This window comes from Prionailurus viverrinus, chromosome C1 (assembly GCF_022837055.1).
Source record: "Prionailurus viverrinus isolate Anna chromosome C1, UM_Priviv_1.0, whole genome shotgun sequence".
In the NCBI taxonomy this organism is placed as follows: domain Eukaryota; kingdom Metazoa; phylum Chordata; class Mammalia; order Carnivora; family Felidae; genus Prionailurus; species Prionailurus viverrinus.
This window is the reverse complement of record NC_062568.1, coordinates 90,381,564-90,400,483: the sequence shown is the minus strand read 5'-3', so window position 1 is coordinate 90,400,483 and position 18,920 is coordinate 90,381,564. Positions and strand designations below refer to the sequence as shown.

Here is an 18,920-nt window from a genome sequence, read left to right as displayed (position 1 = left end):
GACCTACCCTATGACCTAGCAGTAGCACTGCTAGGAATTTACCCAAGGGATACAGGAGTACTGATGCATAGGGGCACTTGTACCCCAATGTTTATAGTAGCACTCTCAACAATAGCCAAATTGTGGAAAGAGCCTAAATGTCCATCAACTGATGAATGGATAAAGAAACTGTGGTTTATATACACAATGGAGTACTACATGGCAATGAGAAAGAATGAAATAAGGCCCTTTGTAGTAACGTGGATGGAACTGGAGAGTGTGATGCTAAGTGAAATAAGCCATACAGAGAAAGACAGATACCTTATGTTTTCCTGTTATGTGGATCCTGAGAAACTTAACAGAAACCCATGGGGGAGGGGAAGGAGATAAAAGAAAAAAAAGAGGTTAGAGTGGGAGAGAGAGCCAAATCATAAGAGACTCTTAAAACCTGAGAACAAACTGAGGGTTGATGGGGGGTGGGAGGGAGAGGAGGTTAGGTGATGGGCATTGAAGAGGGCATCTTTTGGGATGAGTACTGGGTGTTGTATGGAAACCAATTTGTCAATAAATTTCATATAATAAAAAAAGGAAAAGAAAGGCTATTATCAAAAGCATAAGAAACAGTAAGTGTTGGTAAGGATGTGGAAAAAAAGGGAACAATGTGTGGGAATGTAAATTGGTGGAGCCACTATGGAAGACAGTATGGAGGGTCCTCAAAAAATTAAAAATAGAACTACCACATGATCCAAATATTCCATCTCTGGGCATTTATCCAAAGAAACAAAAACAGTAATTTGAGAAGATATATGCACCTCTTAATTCATTGCAGCATTATTTACAATAGCCAAGATATGGAAGCAACCTAATGAATGAAAGTATAAGGAAAATGTGATGTGTGTGTGTGTGTGTGTGTGTGTGTGTGTGTGTGTGTATACTACTCAGCTATAAGAAAGGAACTCTTCCCGTTTTCAACATGAATGGACCTTGAGGATATTATGCTAGGTGAAATAATTCAGACAGAGAAAGACATATACCATATGATTTTACTTATGTATGGAGTCTAAAAAGACCAAACCAACCAAACTAAGCCAAACTCGTAAATACAGAGAACACATTGGTGGTTATCAGGCGGAGAAGGGAGTTGGGGCATGACTGAAATGGATGAAGGAGGCTAAGAGTTTACAAAAACTGAATTATGATGCTGTACACCTGAAACTAAAATGTTATATACCATTTTTACCTCAGTAAAAAATAAAAAAATAAATATGTGCTATTTAAAAAAATGACATACACTGAAAAATCTGTGTGAGGTAAGACTAAAGTGTAAAAGAAAAACACCTGGCTCAGGGGAGTAAGATTTGGTAAAGGTGACTGGGTGATTTTTTAAAAACTTAATATGTGGATATATATTTTTCTTCAAATACAGTTAAAACAATAAACATGTATATACATGGGAAAATGCATTTTAAATTCTTAATTCTTATCTTAAAAATGAACACTTAAACATAATTCAATAGTTAGGAAATCTTAGAGAACAAACAGCTACAAATCATAATTTTAGTTACATATTTTAAAAATACCTAGGATTTTGGGGCGCCTGGGTGGCGCAGTCGGTTAAGCGTCCGACTTCAGCCAGGTCACGATCTCGCGGTCCGTGAGTTCGAGCCCCGCGTCGGGCTCTGGGCTGATGGCTCAGAGCCTGGAGCCTGTTTCCGATTCTGTGTCTCCCTCTCTCTCTGCCCCTCCCCCGTTCATGCTCTGTCTCTCTCTGTCCCAAAAATAAATAAACGTTGAAAAAAAATTTAAAAAAAAAATACCTAGGATTTTAAGTATTTATTGATTTTTTATAGACCAAAATATATAAACACTACCAAAAGGAAAGTAGTTTTTTAAGCAAAAGAAAAATGTCTTAGAAGTGATCCTTTGATTTTTTTTAAGCTATATTTGATAGAATGGCATTCTAGTATCCTAAAAAAAAAAAAAAAAAAGTACCAGCCCTATAAATAAAATGCATACAAAATTTAGTAAGATTCCACATAAAAAACATTGTTTCTTCCTATGGAACTAAACTTTACAGACTTTAATTTTATTCCTATAATATCTTTCAAAAATTAAAATTCATTCTTTCAAAACACTATTTTGCACACCTGAAACTAATGTAACATTGTGTGTCAACTGTACTCAAATAAAAAATTTGAGCTCCCAAATTTCACACCACATGGCACCAAAGGGGCTAGGAAGAAGCAGACAGTTTGAATGATTATAAGCTTCTCTAATGTTCTCTGATAGTATTTATTATTATACAGAAATGTACCCGCCATTCAAAATTTACAAATAGTAATACTGTACTGTTTAATTCCTATTCTTTTTTTTTTTTAAGTTTTTTTATTTTGAGAGAAAGAGAGAAAGTGCACGTGAGCAGAGGAAGGGCAGAGAGAGAGAGGGAGAGAGAGAGAATCCCAAGCGAGGCTTGAACCCATGAACCATGAGATCATGACCTGAGCTGAAACCAAGAGGTGGATGCTGAACTGACTGAGCCACCCAGGTCTCCAAATTCCTATTCTTCTTTAAAATTAAATATTTCTGTTAAAGTTGCTACTATATTTTTTACTCTTTCCCAGACTCATTCTCCTCCTTCCAGATAAAATCAATATTACAAGTTTAATATGGGTTATTCCAATGTCTGTATATTTCATTATGTATACATATGTATTCATAAATACACAATATTATTTGTGTGTATGGGCTATGCAGTTTAAAAATCACATGTTTTCAAAATCTGGTCACGTTAAGACATAAATGTAATTCATTCATGTTAATTTCTAAATACCCATCAGGGCATTTTGGTTATTTCTAATCTTTAACAATGCAAAAACTGATTCAATAAACATTCTTCTACATATATCCTTCTACCCACGGGTGAGAAGACATTCCTAGAAATGGAATGGTTTGGTTTAAGGGCATTTCCAACTTTACCAGATATTACCTAATTGCTCTCCCAAGGGGTTACAACAATTTGTACTCCTACCCAGCAGTATATGAAGCGTTTGGTATATAAAATGTTCCTGACATTTTTGGTATGTTAAGTATTTCCGTTGTTGCCAATCTAATAGGTGTAAAGTATGGTATTAGTGTAGTAGTTATTTTAAAAGTGTGTTGCATGTATGGAAGGACAGAGCCACAGAGCACCTACACTGATGATATCAAGAAACAGAGATCTTCCTGCTGGATAAGGGAAAAACATAAATGCTTATGTCTGCACAGATGGGAGGAGAAAAAGAACCCGGTGGTGCTGGATTTGAACTGGAGTCTCAGAGTGAACTTATGAACTAAATATGCACATATACATACATACATACATATTAACCTATCTCTGACAAAATGTATGTATGTGCATGTAAATCGCTGTATACACTGAAAAGAGCCTAGAAATAATGACATCCCAGAGCAATAAAAACAAAACAAAACAAAACAAAAAACAACACCCTGATTTCTAAATATCACTTCCCAGCAAAGGGAATCAAGGCTCCTTAAAGAAATGTCCAGTTCCAGGTCTGGGGCAAAGATAATAAAAGGTCAATCTTAAACTGTTTGTCAAAAAGCAAGGAAGCAATCAAAGAAATGCAGGGACTTGTTTAAAAAATCAAAGAAAAGAGAGAAAGGAGCTTCCATAAACCATATCTTAAGAAAAACAAAGAAAAAAAGTAAAGGATTATAACACATTAATAGTAACAGAATTCCCAAGCTCACAGTGATATTTTTTAAATGAGGAAAAATAAAGTTTGTCTTTACAGAAAAATGCCAGCTAATAAAGACAGAAGCAAAGACAGAATTAGAAAAACCACTATTTAGGGGCACCTGGGTGGCTCAGTCAGTTAAGCGTCTGACTTCGGCTCGAGTCATGATCTCACAGCTTGTGAGTTCGAGCCCCACATTGGGCTCTGTGCTGACAGCTTGGAGCCCGGAGCCTGCTTCAGATTCTGTGTCTCCCTCTCTCTCTCTCTGCCCCTCCCCCACTCACACTCTGTCTCTCTCTCTCTCTCTCTCAAAAAATAAACATTAAAAAAATAATAAAAAAAAGAAAAAAAAAGAAAAACCACTATTTAAAAACTGATTCAGACAAAGATCATAGTGAATGCTAAGACTACCAGATGAAAGGTTCTGGAAACAGGACAGTCACATAATCTCAAAGAGCCACACCACAGATTACTTATTAACTGTAAAGGGAAAATGCGCCTGTACAATTTGCCTTATCTTGGTGAGGCAGAGTTTCTTTCCATGTTTACTGGCTACTCAAGGGTCCTCGTAATGCTCACATTCTTCACCTGTTTTTCTGTTGGCTCATTTGTGTTTTACTAATTAAGTTGTATAAATTGTTAGATACTTTGGACACTGTAATGCAAACATCTCTACTGAGTCTGTGACCTGTTTGTGTTACACTCTGTGGCAAAATTAATACATCTTTCCATATCCTCAGGATCATAAATACAGCCACCGATATTTTCTTCTGAACACTGGATTCTACTGAGCATGCATTTCTAAGGGGCTAAACAGAGAGCACTGGTATGTAACTGCTGGAAGATACGAGCCACTGGTGCAGCCTCCTTGCAATGTCGTCTTGTGGTTCTAAGAGGTTTTCCAGCTTTTATGGGGAAGCTCCTTTCAACAGCATAAACAATGAATCGTGGCTACTTAAGAAATAAATGACAAAGTTATAGTTTCAGTATATTAAAAAATAAAAAAAATAGAGAAAAGAATTTGTTATATGCTCTTACATGAGTGAACAAAATTTCATTCCTGAGCTCTTCACAACTTTCATTTGGAGTCCAAGCTTCAGCAAACTGCAGGAAATCCCATTTTTCCTTATCACCTTCCTCAGCCTGAAGTTGTTCCTTCCGACCATTCAGTGTGCTCCCTGTAACTTGTGTCTGTAAGAGGAAAAGGCATGTGAATTTTACAAAAGTTCTCTCATAGCAGACCCTTGCTAAGCCGTAATGTGATTTTGCATTTAAACCACAAGTAATCCATAAGAATAAACTCTTATCGTTTCAACCTATCATTGGATTTTAGTAACATAATATTTCAAAATTACAACAGTCAATGATTCCTATACTTAATGAGGAAAATGTCCAACTACAGAAGTTTTTCTCAAAAAAAATTTTATTATGATATTTATAAACTTTGAAATTGAACCTACATATGATTGGCCATTTTGAATATCTAGTCATTGCTTGAAAAACATGCTCTAATAACTAGTCAAATCCTTTCTGTAAATACCCCTGCAGGCTGGGGAGGAAAAAGACAGGTGAGTGGAAAGAGCAAGCAACATCCCTCCTACCCTTTCTGGAGTCCAGGTACAGGCTGTCTTCTGTCCAAAATTAGCTGGGAACTCAATCCTTGAGTAACGGTTTATTCTTAGCTTACAAAAAGGACTTGAGGTTTGAAAATGTTATGCTTCCTTGCTAGCTCTTCCTCTTCTGGCCTCCAAAATGGTAGATGAAGGCCTTGGAAGGCAGTAGGAAAACTTCATGTCTCTTCCTTATCACAGAGGAGAGGTAAGGTACTACCAATTGAAGCCTTTCTAAACTTGGTCCTTATCACTACCTTAGTGTACCTGGATATCCTTTGCCTGAAAACACTACAACTCAGCCTCTTAACTTATGTAGGCTCTGCATAATAATGAGTACAATGGTAACCCTGAATTCAAGCTTTACCTTTCGATTCAACATTCCCCACATAAGGGTGTCTAGGGTCCCATTTGCAACAAGGTAGTGAATATTCACAGAACTGCACTGTCCAATTCGGTGAGCACGGTCTTCTGCTTGTTTTATATGACCAGGGTCCCAATACAACTCAGCAAATACAACATGAGTTGCAGCAGTAAATGTCAAACCCTAAGCAAAATAAAGAAATTGAGATGCAAATAAACTGAGAATGTAACATAGAGCCGTATATAATAAAGTCTTTCTGAACATGTTAAATGAACAAGAAGAGAAAGCTGAAGGACTTAAAAATAAATCAGTCTTTCATTTTAAGCCAAATTAAGAAAATTTAATTCATGAAAGGCAAATGAAGACTGCTTATTGCAAATGGCCAGGTAAACTACAAAAAACACATTTAAAAGGTACTTCAGTAATTTCAAAAGTCAGTTTGATGGATATATATATAAACAAAATCATTTTATCCTCTGATGAGGACTGGATTCACATTACCACTGGAAAATCTAATAAAATGAATTATAAACGAGAATATAATTTCTAACACATGGTATCCATAGCAACTAGGCAGACAGCAATGACTTCCTCTATTCATTTAGTTCAGTGTTGTTCTATAAAGCAAGAAAATCATGTCTCCAGTCACAATGTTCTCTTCCTATGAAATTTCTCCCACATCTCAAAACCCTTGTTTACTGGTTTGTATCTCAGTATGTAACACAACTGAATTTTTTGTGCAATTGCATGTTACATCAGTCTGAAACAGTGTGACATGAATAAGTATTAAGTCTTGTTTTATAATCAATATATGAGAAATAATACAAATATCTTCAAAGAATGTGTCCAAAAATACATGATCTTAAAGTTGAAAGGCTGAGTGAAATGTGAACAGTGCTTAAGTTGTTACCACACAGTAGTAAAGGATGTTATGAGGTTGACAGAAATACCTACCATCCGTTGACAGAATCATCTAATCCACACTGTTGTTCACATGCACTGGAACTTCCATTGGAGAATGACTTTGGCAACTGCTGTGCTATTTTTTGTTACCTTCAAATATTTTTATATCACATAACAATGTCAAACTAGCATTCATTAGATGGGGGCATGAGTTCTCACTAAAGATGTATCACTTTGGAACAGAAGTTAGAAGTGATAAAAACATGGTGAACCAAATAGCCATCAAGCTAAACTGTGCTGCTATTTAGGACAGGAAACACCACAAAATGTTAGAGATGATGCTGAAGAATAAGAAGGAGTATTTAAAGAGGGATGGACACTTTTAAGCATCATATGACCATACAAGAATAAAGGGGAAATATGCTGGCAAGACCCATGTCCCTCTGAGATACTACTAAACTATAGTGGAAGATTCACATGCCCTAAGAATACAGCCCTTTCTACTTTCCTTTATGCCTATGGACATACAAGGATTCAGGTATACAAATTTTGAATTACAGCAGGTCTTCAGGAATAAAGCCTTGAATAAAATACTGGTGCCCTATACAATCTTAATTTCAAAAAGTCTTTTTATCAAGCAGATCCTTCTGTGTGGCTTCCTCCAACCTTTCTTCTCCCATGCTATGAGCACTCCATTTTTAAAGATCTTTGTGAGGATACTCTCTCTGGCTAGAATATTTCAATAGACATAAAACTCAGATGACCAAGAGTTTCATCCAACATGGGGGAAATGCTCAGACACTCCTCCTTTTGGTTAGAACTCCTAGTGAGTTCTGGAACTTCTTCATCGTCATGGAGTTTCTCTGTACAATTTTATAGATGTCAATTAGCTTGCTAAAAGCAGGTCTCTGGCCCTGGTTTAGATTCCACAGTCTAGAGAAGATGCCAGATATGCTCTTTACCAGGTTGGACACACCTCAATATGCTCAACTCCTTTTCCCTATGTTACGTTTCCTGGCTTAGACATTTACATCAAAATATTGTGGAATGTTAGCAGAAAAAAAGTCCAGGAGGATCTCCCTTACATGGCATGGTGTGGTCTTCCACAAGAGCCATCTGGTTTTTATTTCTTTGTAACAGAACACCTGATTTTTAGTGTGACTAGACAAAACAAAGGCTACTTTCTCCTGCTTTCCTTGAAGTTAGTTGTAACCATGGGGCTAACTGCAGGTGAATGGGCTGCAGCGTGCCTTTCTCCAGTCAGCTGCCTGGATCACAGGTATGTGGAAGAACTCCAGCAGCTCTCTTAAGAGATAACCTGCTAGGAGTGGCAGAGCAGAAAGACAGGAGAAGCTTAAGACCTAAGGACTTTGTGGAACCACCATGCAAACCTTGGACTGTCTACGTAAGAGAACAAACTTTGTGTATTTGAGTCATTCTTAATTTGGGTTCTCATTTACTTCTAGCCAAACCCAATCTTAAGGGTCAAACCAGGGACACTCCATAAAAAGTTCTCAGACAGAAGAGTTCTTTTCCCTCAGGCCACCTTGCCTCAGAAGCTCTGGTAAAACCAAGTAAGATGTGTGCTATAGGAAATGAAAGGAAATTCTATGCAAATTAAAAGTAAGAAAAAAAAAAGGTCACGGAAAAGTATTACAATCAAATTAGCTATACTCATCTAGGCAATTCTTTCCTTGAAAATTTAGGAAGCTTTGAGTCAAAAGTGTTGAGGTCTCTCTCAAATATTCTCCAAAGTAGAATATTTATTACACTTTTATCTTGATATAAAGCTATAATTATGGTTAATGACCTTTTTATTATCTTAATGACATTTCATTATCAAATTAACACCTGAAATTTCTTACCTGGCCAGCAGCCTGAATGCTTAGGATAGCCACACGAGTATCAGGATCTTTTTGAAATTGATTAACTAGATGTATTCTTTCTGAAGACGGAACACTTCCATCTATCCTAATGTAGCGTGTCTAGTATCAACAAGGGAGATGGCAACATTAGCACAAACCCCGATGCACCTATCTCATTTTATATAGTTTATACCTGATTTTTATGCTCACATAACAAAACAGAAATGGGTTAAGATGAAAGGTTAGTAAATGTTATATAAGAAGAATCTTAACCAAATTTCTTAATGCTTCTTATAACAATTCCATATTTTTAAATCTTTTAATCTACTTGAGGGTAGGATCTGTGTCTAATTCATCTTCATACCATCAATGCCAAGTGAATGCCGTGTATAAAACAGGGCTCCATAAATCATCACTGAACTAATGTCTTCAGTAAAATTCTATGAAAATTCACATGCAAACTTTAAATGACAGATCAGGCTAACTTCAAAGTTACAGGTTCACTAATTCTAAAATAAAAATAAAGCCAGACAGGGGAGAAGGGAGAAAGAGGATTTTACTCCCATTATTAAGGATTCATGAAGAATAGTGCATTTATTTCTGAAGTATTTCAATATTAATTGGGAAAACAGCTTTTTTAGAGTACCATTTGAATTCATTTTTTTCACATTTCTAAATTTAAAAGAAATATGTGATAAGGTCATCTCCATTGAGTTGGGGAACCAAGACACTCACACACATTTTTTAAAAGTAGGGAAACATTAAGTGCTAAATTGAACAGTGCTGTCTTTTAGGGATGATTTGGGCTGGGTAAAGGGGAGCAATCAGTGTGTGTGAGAGTAGTTAAAAATGACTCATTACTCAACTTTCTAAAATTCAGTAGAAGTCCTGAATTTCAAATAGTAGTCTCATTTTATAAGCACTTTTATGGAAAACACAGCCTTAAATAGTCAAGACATATAAATATTCACTTTCACAAGGAAATATTTAAGTTAATCATTAAGTAGAATGTATCATATTAACTTTGTATGTCTTCGCAAACATATAAATTCATCAGTGATCAATTTAAAATCCAATGAGAGAGATTATAAGATCTTCTGACAGTCTTTCTAAAGAAAAGACACACAGTCAGGCTAGACAGAGTTTGGGAGAAATTCGCCTCCAACCCATGACTACCTATCATTTTTAAATGTTAGTGATGTTAAATGGGATTCTAAACACATCAATAAAGCAGAAGTGGGGAGAAGAGACAGACTGCCATACTTAGAATAGATCCCAGTAATTTTAAGGATTTAAGTTTAATGGAATCAGAATTAGAAAATATTATGAATTTAATTTTATTCCCCAATCATTTAAAAATATTTCTAAGATTAATTAACTCTTTCTCAAAAGGTGTTTTAAAAATACTGTACGGTATTAGGGGCACCTGGGTGGCTCAGTCAGTTAAGTGTCTGACTTAAGCTCAGGCCATGATCTCATGGTTACTGAGTTTGAGCCCCATATCAGGCTCTCTGATGTCAGGGTGAGCCCACTTCAGATTCTCTCTCTCTCTGCCCCTTCCTCACTTGCACTCTCTCTCAAAAATACATACACATTAAAAAAAATACTATATGAGGGGTGCCTGAGTGGCTCAGTTGGTTAAGCGTCTGACTTTGGCTCAGGTCATGATCTTGAGGTTTGTGAGTTTGACCCCCGTGTGGGGCTCAGTGCTGACAGCTCAGAGCTTGGAGGCTGCTTCAGATTCTGCGTCTCTCTCTCTCTCTCAAAAATAATTATTGGGGCGCCTGGGTGGCTCAGTCGGTTGAGTGTCCGACTTCGGCTCAGGTCACGATCTCACGGTTCGTGAGTTCAAGCCCCGCGTCAAGCTCTGGGCTGATGGCTCAGAGCCTGGAGCCTGCTTCCGATTCTGTGTCCCCCTCTCTCTCTGCCCCTCCCCCATTCATGCTCTGTCTCTCTCTGTCTCAAAAATAAACATAAAAAAAAAATTAAAAAAAAATAATTATTAAAAATTTTTTTTAAAAAGGAATCAATATTTAAAAAAACACTACGATAATCAATGTGAGAACACCTTTTCACAGATAGCACTTTATTATGTTATCATAAATCTGTCTGTGAAGGAAACATGAGAATTACTTCTTTGGTAATGTTAATAAACAGACTGCCAAATGCTCATAATATGTATACAAAGTTTTAAAAAACATGGCTTAATTCCTCCATGTAAAAAATCTACCTACACAGGCAAGTGGTTCTGCCACTCCATGTATATTAAGCTCACACAATTTGTCAGGAAATTTCTTCGCAGTTTCTGAGCATCTCCAAAAGCCCTCAGCACATAAAGAGAGATGACAGATTTAAACTCTGAAAGAAAAAATGGCAGATGCTGTCTCTGATAAGACTGTTGGGGAATTAGGTGAACCTAAGAAAATGCAGTTAAGGCCAGCAGGTTTGGAGAGCCTACCTGATACTGTACCTGGGCCATATGTTTCACATTCCCCTGTACTAAATCTTCCAGGCAACATACTCTGTTTAAAGTTTAAAAGGTATGACTGCAGTTGGGCACTAAAATTGGCTGAATTCATTCTCTGTTTCCCCTCAACATCATCCATGTTCTAAGACTGCCTTGAGGGTATATAAGAATTTTAATTTTTAACTGTCTACATCAATCTCAAATGGTGTATCCAGTAACAATACTGAAATTCACAATATAGGCTATCAAGTCAGCATATTTTAGTCAACCCAGATAATTAGATTAGTGGAAAATTATAAGCCTGGAAGAAAAGAAAAAAATTTAATAGTGTATCATCAACATAATAGTAATATATAATATTAGTGTAATTTGCAAGAAGAAAATCTAATAATAATATACCATCATTTAAAGAAGGCCAAAAAACCTCAATTACAAGACTACAATTGATGTTTATTATATTAAAAATCTGCATCCTAAAAAGTATTTCATAGAAAAATAACATACCTTGTTTTCTATGACTGCTTCTGTGCAAGCTTGGAGCATGCTTAAATGATGAGCAAACACCAGAAATTTAAGTGAATCGTTCTGAAGCATCATCTTAATATAGTCCTTTACAGCACCTGCCTAGATATTAAAAGTTAAACCTCCATTAATGTCATACAAATCTTTATTTGAAAAATCATGTCACTTACATCACTTTCTTTTCATAAAGCATGAAAAACTTTTCAGAAGTCAGTAAGTTTCTATGAACTAAGTGCTTTGCTCTCAAGGTAGCCTAAGGAAATAGAGGCCCACATTTAAGGGGAAAAGGGAAAAAGAGACACAAGGCAGGGAATAAAAACAAACAAACAAACAAAAACACCTTGAGAAGTAAAACAAGAACAAGTCAAGAATGAGAAGAAAAAGTTCCAATGGAAAAGAGGTAGTCAATTAGGCTATGGCCAAAAAGGAGGTGGTGGTTTTGTTTAGAAGCTCATTTTCAAGAAAGCTCATATAAAAGACTACGTGGAATAGGGTTAAGGAGGAAATGAATGAACAGCACTTTTTTTTTTTTTTTTTTTTTAAGAGAAGACTATAAATTAAGAAAGCTGGGACTGGAGCGTAAGGGTTAAGGAAAGTTGATTCATTTGTTTTTTTAACTAAGAAGCTTAGGTAGGTTTAGAAATAGGGCATTCAAAATGTAGATAGGCTAATGGAAATGGACAATGAGGGGATCTAAGCTTGTCTCCAAGAAGCAGAAGGTTGTAGAAGAGGCTGAAGTGACAGGATGAAGGAACAGGAGGGAGGTCAAGAACACAGAAGGACATATGGAGAAAATGTGAAGGAGAAAGGAGAAAATCAAGATAGCTCAGATTAAAAAGACTTTTCTCGGGCGCCTGGGTGGCGCAGTCGGTTAAGCGTCCGACTTCAGCCAGGTCACGATCTCGCGGTCCGTGAGTTCGGGCCCCACGTCAGGCTCTGGGCTGATGGCTCAGAGCCTGGAGCCTGTTTCCGATTCTGTGTCTCCCTCTCTCTCTGCCCCTCCCCCGTTCATGCTCTGTCTCTCGCTGTCCCAAAAATAAATAAATGTTGAAAAAAAAAAAGACTTTTCTCTCTCTCTTTTTTTAAAAGTTTATTTATTTATTTTGAGAGAGAAGACAGTGAGTGAAAGCATGACAGCAGGAGGGAAGGGGAAGTGTGCAGAGAGCAGATGAGAGAAAATCCCAAGTAGGCTCCATACTGTCAGCAAGGAGCCCGATGTTGGGGCTCAAACATATGAACAGTGAGATCATGACCTGAGCCAAGATCAAGAGATGAGTAACAGACTGAGCCACCCAGGTGCCCCTAAAAAGGCTTTTCTTCGTTAACTTGAGGACAAGTTATCTATTAAGAATGAGTAATCAATGTGAGATGAATTAAATAGGAATCAAATTTAAAGCATCAATTTAATCTAAAACACAAATGTAGTCTCTTAACTATTAAAAGCTAGTTAGATCGCTCAGCCGGTTGGGTGAACAACTCTTGACTTTGGCCCAGGGCATGATCTCACAATTTGTGAGTTCAATCAAGCCTTTCATCTGGCTCTGTGCTGACAAGGCGGAGTCTGCTTGGGATTCTCTCTCTCTCTCTTTGCCCCTCCCCTGCTCAAGCATGTTCTCTCTCTCTCTCTCTCTCTCTCTCTCTCTCTCTCTCTCTCAAAATAAATAAACTTAAAAAAAAAACTAGTTAGAAATTTTGGGAAAAGAGAGCAGGCTGAACACGTTTAACCTAGACTCCCTCTAAATGCTGTATGTATGTATGTCTGTCTGTCTGTCTGTATTATATATTTACTGTTTATTTATTTAGAGAGAGACAGAGTGTGAGCAGGAGAGGGGCAGAGAGAGAGGGAGTGAGAGAATCCCAAACAGGCCCTGAGCTATCAGTGCAGAGCCTGGACATGGGGCTCGATCTCACGAAGTGCAATATCATAACCTGAGGTGAAATCAAGAGTCTGACGCTCAATCAACTAAGCCACCCAGGCACCCCTCAATGTTGTATTTAAAAGACAGTAAAGCATACAGAGAACTCAAGAGGAATTAATAGTGACAAAACTTTGGAAATTAGAAAGTAGACAGATGCTTAGTAACTAATTAGCCAACCTGACAGCTCCTAAGGTGGAAGTATGGAAAGTTGACAAGCAAGAGGTTTAGAATAGAGGTAATGTAAAAAAGGCTTAGGAAATGGTGCTAAGGGAAGTGAGGTTGGGGGTGTGGCTACAACAGGAGGATTGGTCAAAATAATATTTGAGGAGTTGATCATGTACCAACACTGATCTAGATATTCTCCTATTCCTATTCCACACAATAGAGTACTTCTCCAACCTACTCTGGCAGAAAGCAAGAGATTTATTTTCTAGAGAGCACAAAACAGAAGGTATATGGATAAAGGAATCCTACAATGATGGTAGGCTATTCTACAAAAATCATAGGGATTAAATAAAAGTTACATAATAAATGTGCAGATCTGCCCTTCTCTTTCAGCCTTCTTATCCTCCCACATCTCCAAAAAGACAAAGAGGCCATGCCTTCTACACAGGAGAGGAGAATCATATAAATTGATTATATTCTAGGGAATGTGACAAGCCAAAAAGAAAAGACTAAAGAGTCTAATATTGAGGGTTCCTCAACAAGACATCCAGTCAGATCATCCGTTATTGAAGGCCATAGTCTGTAAGTCATATCCATGTACAGTTTCCAGTCAGTGTAACTAGAAGAGATTACATTTGTAAGACAACAGGATGCTCTAAAAATGGAGTGTCTAAGAGGGAAAGGGGCGGAAATACTTTTGGAAATTAAAAATCTAACAGTAGGAATTAAAAATTCACTGGTTATGAAGCCAAGAAAATCTTCCAGGAAGTAGATGAAAAATTATAATAGAGTAAATATAAAAGTATAAGAAAATTAGAGAACCAAACCAAGACGGCAATACATGAATAATAAAATTTCTAGATACAACAGAGAAAACAGAGGAAAGAAAATAATCAGAGAAATAAAAAAAAAAGTTTTATAAAACTTAAGGGCAGGAGTTTTCAAAATGGAAAATGGAATAGGTCCTCTGAGGATCCATGGATGAAAATGGACCTAGAGTGTGGTCCATCATCATGAAACTTTAGAACACTGGGAACAAAGAAATAATTCTTTAAGCATCCAGGGAAGGGAGGAAAATAATTAAAACAAAAGACTTGAAGTGCATTGGATTTCTCAATATCTGTAGTAATTCTGAGAAAATGATTCCTTTCTTCCTTCCTATCTTTCTTTTCTTTCTTTCTTTCTTTCTTTCTTTCTTTCTTTCTTTCTTTCTTTCTTTCTTTCTTTCTTTCAAGAGGGCATGAGTGGGAGAGGGGCATAGGAAGAGGGAAAGAGAGAATCCGAAGTTTCTCTCAAGATGTGGGGCTTGATCTCATGACCATGAGGTCATGATCTGAACCAAAACCAAGCGGCTCAGTCAGTTAAGCGTCCGACTTCGGATCAGGTCATGATCTCACAGTTTGTGGGTTTGAGCCCTGTGTCGGGCTCTGTGCTGACAGAGCCTGGAGCCTGCTTCAGATTTCTGTGTTTCCCTCTCTGCCCCTCCCCTGCTCACACTCTGTCTCTCTTTCTCAAGAATAAATAAAACATTAAAAAAAAAAAACTTAGATGCTTAACTGACTGAACCACCCAGGCACCCTGAGAAAATGATTTATAATTAAGAATTATACCCAGCCAAATTAAAAAGCAGGAATAAAAGTAGAATAAAGCTATTTTCAAATACACAGAAACTCAAATAATTGATGACAGCTAAAGACACAAAGCAAGCAGTAATACAAACCAAGAAGCAATATAAACATGTTGCTGAGGGATTTGAAGTAAATATTAAACGAAAACCAAAAAACAGCTAAAAGAACAGAAAGTGGTTGCCTCTGGGGAATAAGTTCAGAAGACATATTTTTTGAAATAGCTGTTTTTCTTCATTAAACTAGGATCGTATGTAGCTTTGGCAATAATAAAAAAAATTTTTAACAGGGACATTTCCAAATTGAAAAGTACCTATTTAAAATTAATGCACACAACTATAAACTCATAGGACTGATTTTGCACGCTACATTTTGTGTGTATACATTTTCCAAACAATAGAAATTCATCATACAATGAGACTTAATGGAGGCCATTAAGAACTTTAGCCTTGGATTTCAGTGCCTCAGAGAGTGAAATGAAGTACTCTCAAACTAAAGAGCTATAAATTCCAGATACGTTGCCATGGTAACTGAACCACTTTAATAAACCGCTTGTTTGGCTAAAGAGCTGTATTTACTGTGATAAGTCTTTCAAAAAAAACACGTCAAGTTGGAGTATTTTTTAGGTACATTCATTTACCATCCATTGCAGACTTAGAAATTATACAACCACTGTATCCCCAGTTTCAGATGCATTCCCTGCCTGAGCAAGCTATTTCTGCCAGAGTCCCCTCCACTGATATCACCCCTTCCTCATTATAATCAGAAACTGCTGATGCCAAAGCCCAAGCGTCCTGTTTCCCACTCCTTCTAATCACTGGTTTAGAAAGGCTTATGGTTAATATTAATATTGCAAGTTCAATTATATAATGGGCTAAACAGTCTATTGGGACTAGCCTAGTAACTTAAAAATCATTGTGACCTTGCTTCCTAGAGAAAGAGAACCAAATATCTATGTAACAACCTTTAGGATTTCCATTAGGTTCTTACAAGGGGACTGCAAATGACATTTTAAAATGTACCATACAAGCATGTTAACTGTTCTGATTTTATTCTAATTAAAACTGTCACTGCATTGTCATATTTTACATTATCTGGACAGGAAGTTGCTTTCAAACTATCTTAAGTGTGAATTATGTGGAATGGCAGGTCCCAATCAGTATTTTGGTTATGGAAGTTCAGGTTTTGCAGAAGTTGCAAAAAATTTATGTATTCACAATCTTACTTTGCTGAAACTGTCTGTTAGTCCAAGCTCAAGTTTAAATAATGAAGACCACACATCTCATTTAAAGAAATTCAGAAATGAAGAGAATATAATATATGCTAATATTTGTTTCTTAAATTGTTTTTAGTGAATAGGTAGGTGTACATCATAATTTTTGAAGTAAAAGTAGTTAAAGAAAAGCCTCAAGCACATTAAAGACCTGATGAAATTTACTTGATTTTAAATTGTCAGCTTTTAATCAAATGATAAAAGGGAGAAACAAAGAATGAAAAAAAACATCAAATCTGCATTATGACAGAGACTCTGTCCATGACCAAATATTAGTTTGGCTTCCCTCGTCCCTCTTCTTGACTAGGCCTCAGCCTGTCCTGGCCAGGTCTACACAGCCAAGGCTCAGCAAGAATTCTGCTGAGTCAGTTTATCAAGAAAGCCCCTACCCTTGCTACCTGATCAACCCTTGATATCTGATTAAGTTCCTCATCCCCCACTTATGATGTTTAAGCCCTTGGCCTTCTTGAACAAGAATCTCCCTAGCCTTAATGTCTCTTCTTAGTAATTTTGCATCCACTGACCCCCTTCATGTTGCAGGGTGGCTAAATCCCCACTGGTTCTTGTTGAATTCAGCGTTGAGCAGTCTCTCTCCACAACTGTAAGAAGGTTGACTTCTTTGCAATGATCTTGAATGAAGTCTTCCTTACCATTTTAATAAGTATCAGAATGATTTTTTTATTTAGCTGCTACAAATTCCAGCTAATGGAGTATGAGCATAAAAGAAGCTCCTCCTTAAATTCTTAAGTCCTTAGGCCCCAGAGCAAATGCAGTTTTATTTAGATATAGGGTGGCCATGTGCTTTAAGGAAAGTTCCTCGAGCTCTTTTAAATCAACACAGGGTGAATTGTGATTGGTCTACGCAAGCCTAGCACTTCCATTCTCTCTGCAAGTGACTCTAATAAGAAATGGGAGAAGTCTGCAGGGGCCTTCCAAAAAAATCCTCACTGACAAAGGGACCCTTAGGAAGGCTTTTTCTTGCTTTGGGGATTATGGTCTGTACATGGTATAAGGAAGTGCAGCAGCCATCTTGGGGCCTAAGGAAGCCATTAAGAACAAGCAGCAACCTAGCATAGACAAAGCAGAAAGACAGAAGAAGCTGGGTTCTTTCAACAAACAAATAAACAAAAACACAAAAAACCCACAATACCTTTATTGGGATATAATTCACATACCATTAACTTCACCCATTTGAAGTGTGTAGTTCAATGGCTTTTAGTTTTATCCACAGAGATGTGCATCCATCACCACAGTTTTAGAATATTTTCATTATCCTACAAAGAAACCCTTCATCTCTTAGCCATGATATCCCCACCATGGTCTCTGCCTCACCCCCCAGCTCTAGACAAACACTAATCTACTTTCTGTCTCTATGAATTGGACTATTTTGGACATTTCTCATAAAATAATACAATGCAATCTTTTATGACTGGCATCTTTATTAGCATAAGGTTTTCAATCCATGTTGCACCACATGTTGGTATTTAATTTCATTTTATTGCCATATAACATTCCATTGTATGGATATATCACATTTTATTTGCCCATTCACCAGTTGATATCCTCTCTGCTTCTTTTGTTTTTATACATTTGTCTTGTTCACTTCATAGTATTTATTAATTTATCTGTGATAGTTGATTTAACCTTTACTCTTTAAAATTATCTTATAAGAGGAAAGTATGAAAGTAAAAGGGAATATGCATTGCTTATTCACCCCCAACCCACCCTGTCCTGCCCCACAGACCACCACAAAAGAAAGGCTAGAAATGTGTCTTCTGCTATCCCTTCCATTGGCCCATGGCTCTTAATTTAGAAATCACTTTATCAGCCTGAAAAGATATTTTCAAATCTGTAGTAAATATTTTCAAATCCAGTAGAAGACAGCCTTCAGGAGAAGAATGGTAGTTCCATATTATGATATCAGTATTTTGGACATTTCACTGAGCCCCATGCCAAAAAAAATAATAGTTTCACTTCCAAAGAAGGTTTGAGTAAACTACTGTTAAGTGTTTTCTTATTTCTAGCCATGTTTCTTTCTTTTTTATCATTTCAATTAATTTTTTTCATCATAAGTGTACTCTTTAATCCCTATTCCAAATGTCTCCCATCACTCCACGCACCTCCCCTCTACTAACCATCAGTTTTGTTCACTATAGTTGAGAGTCTGTTTCTTGGTTTGTCTTTTTTTCTTCTATTTATTTAAAAAAATTATCTATCTATCTATCTATCTATCTATCTATCTATTTATTTAATGTTTTTATTTCTTTTTGAAGGAGAGAGAGACAGAGCATGAGTGGGGGAGGAGCAGAGAGAGAGGGAGACATAGAATCTGAAGTAGGCTCCAGGCTCTAAGCTGTCACCACAAAACCCGATGCGGGGCTCAAACTCATGAACTGTGAGATCATGACCTGAGCCGAAGTCTGATGTTTAACTGACTGAGACACCCAGGCACCCCTAAATTTATTTTTTTAATTTACATCCAAGTTAGCAT

The 18,920-nt window shown here is 36.9% G+C and overlaps 1 protein-coding gene across 7 annotated transcripts in view; it reads right to left on the bottom strand.

Moving 5' to 3' along the window:
- ZRANB3 (zinc finger RANBP2-type containing 3) overlaps positions 1–18,920 on the bottom strand; it is a 311,003-nt gene that overhangs the window by 51,333 nt on the left and 240,750 nt on the right. For 5 of the 7 annotated variants that reach the window (XM_047873303.1, XM_047873301.1, XM_047873302.1 and 2 more), the window contains 4 exons: positions 11,430–11,549; positions 8,459–8,578; positions 5,694–5,873; positions 4,755–4,907 (listed from right to left, as the gene is read on the bottom strand). In XM_047873303.1, coding sequence (XP_047729259.1) covers positions 4,755–4,907; positions 5,694–5,873; positions 8,459–8,578; positions 11,430–11,549 — 573 coding nt within the window. Of the gene's footprint in view, positions 1–4,754; positions 4,908–5,693; positions 5,874–6,644; positions 7,371–8,458; positions 8,579–11,429; positions 11,550–18,920 lie in introns of those variants that run through there. The other 2 variants (XM_047873305.1, XM_047873307.1) reach the window with 2 other exon arrangements.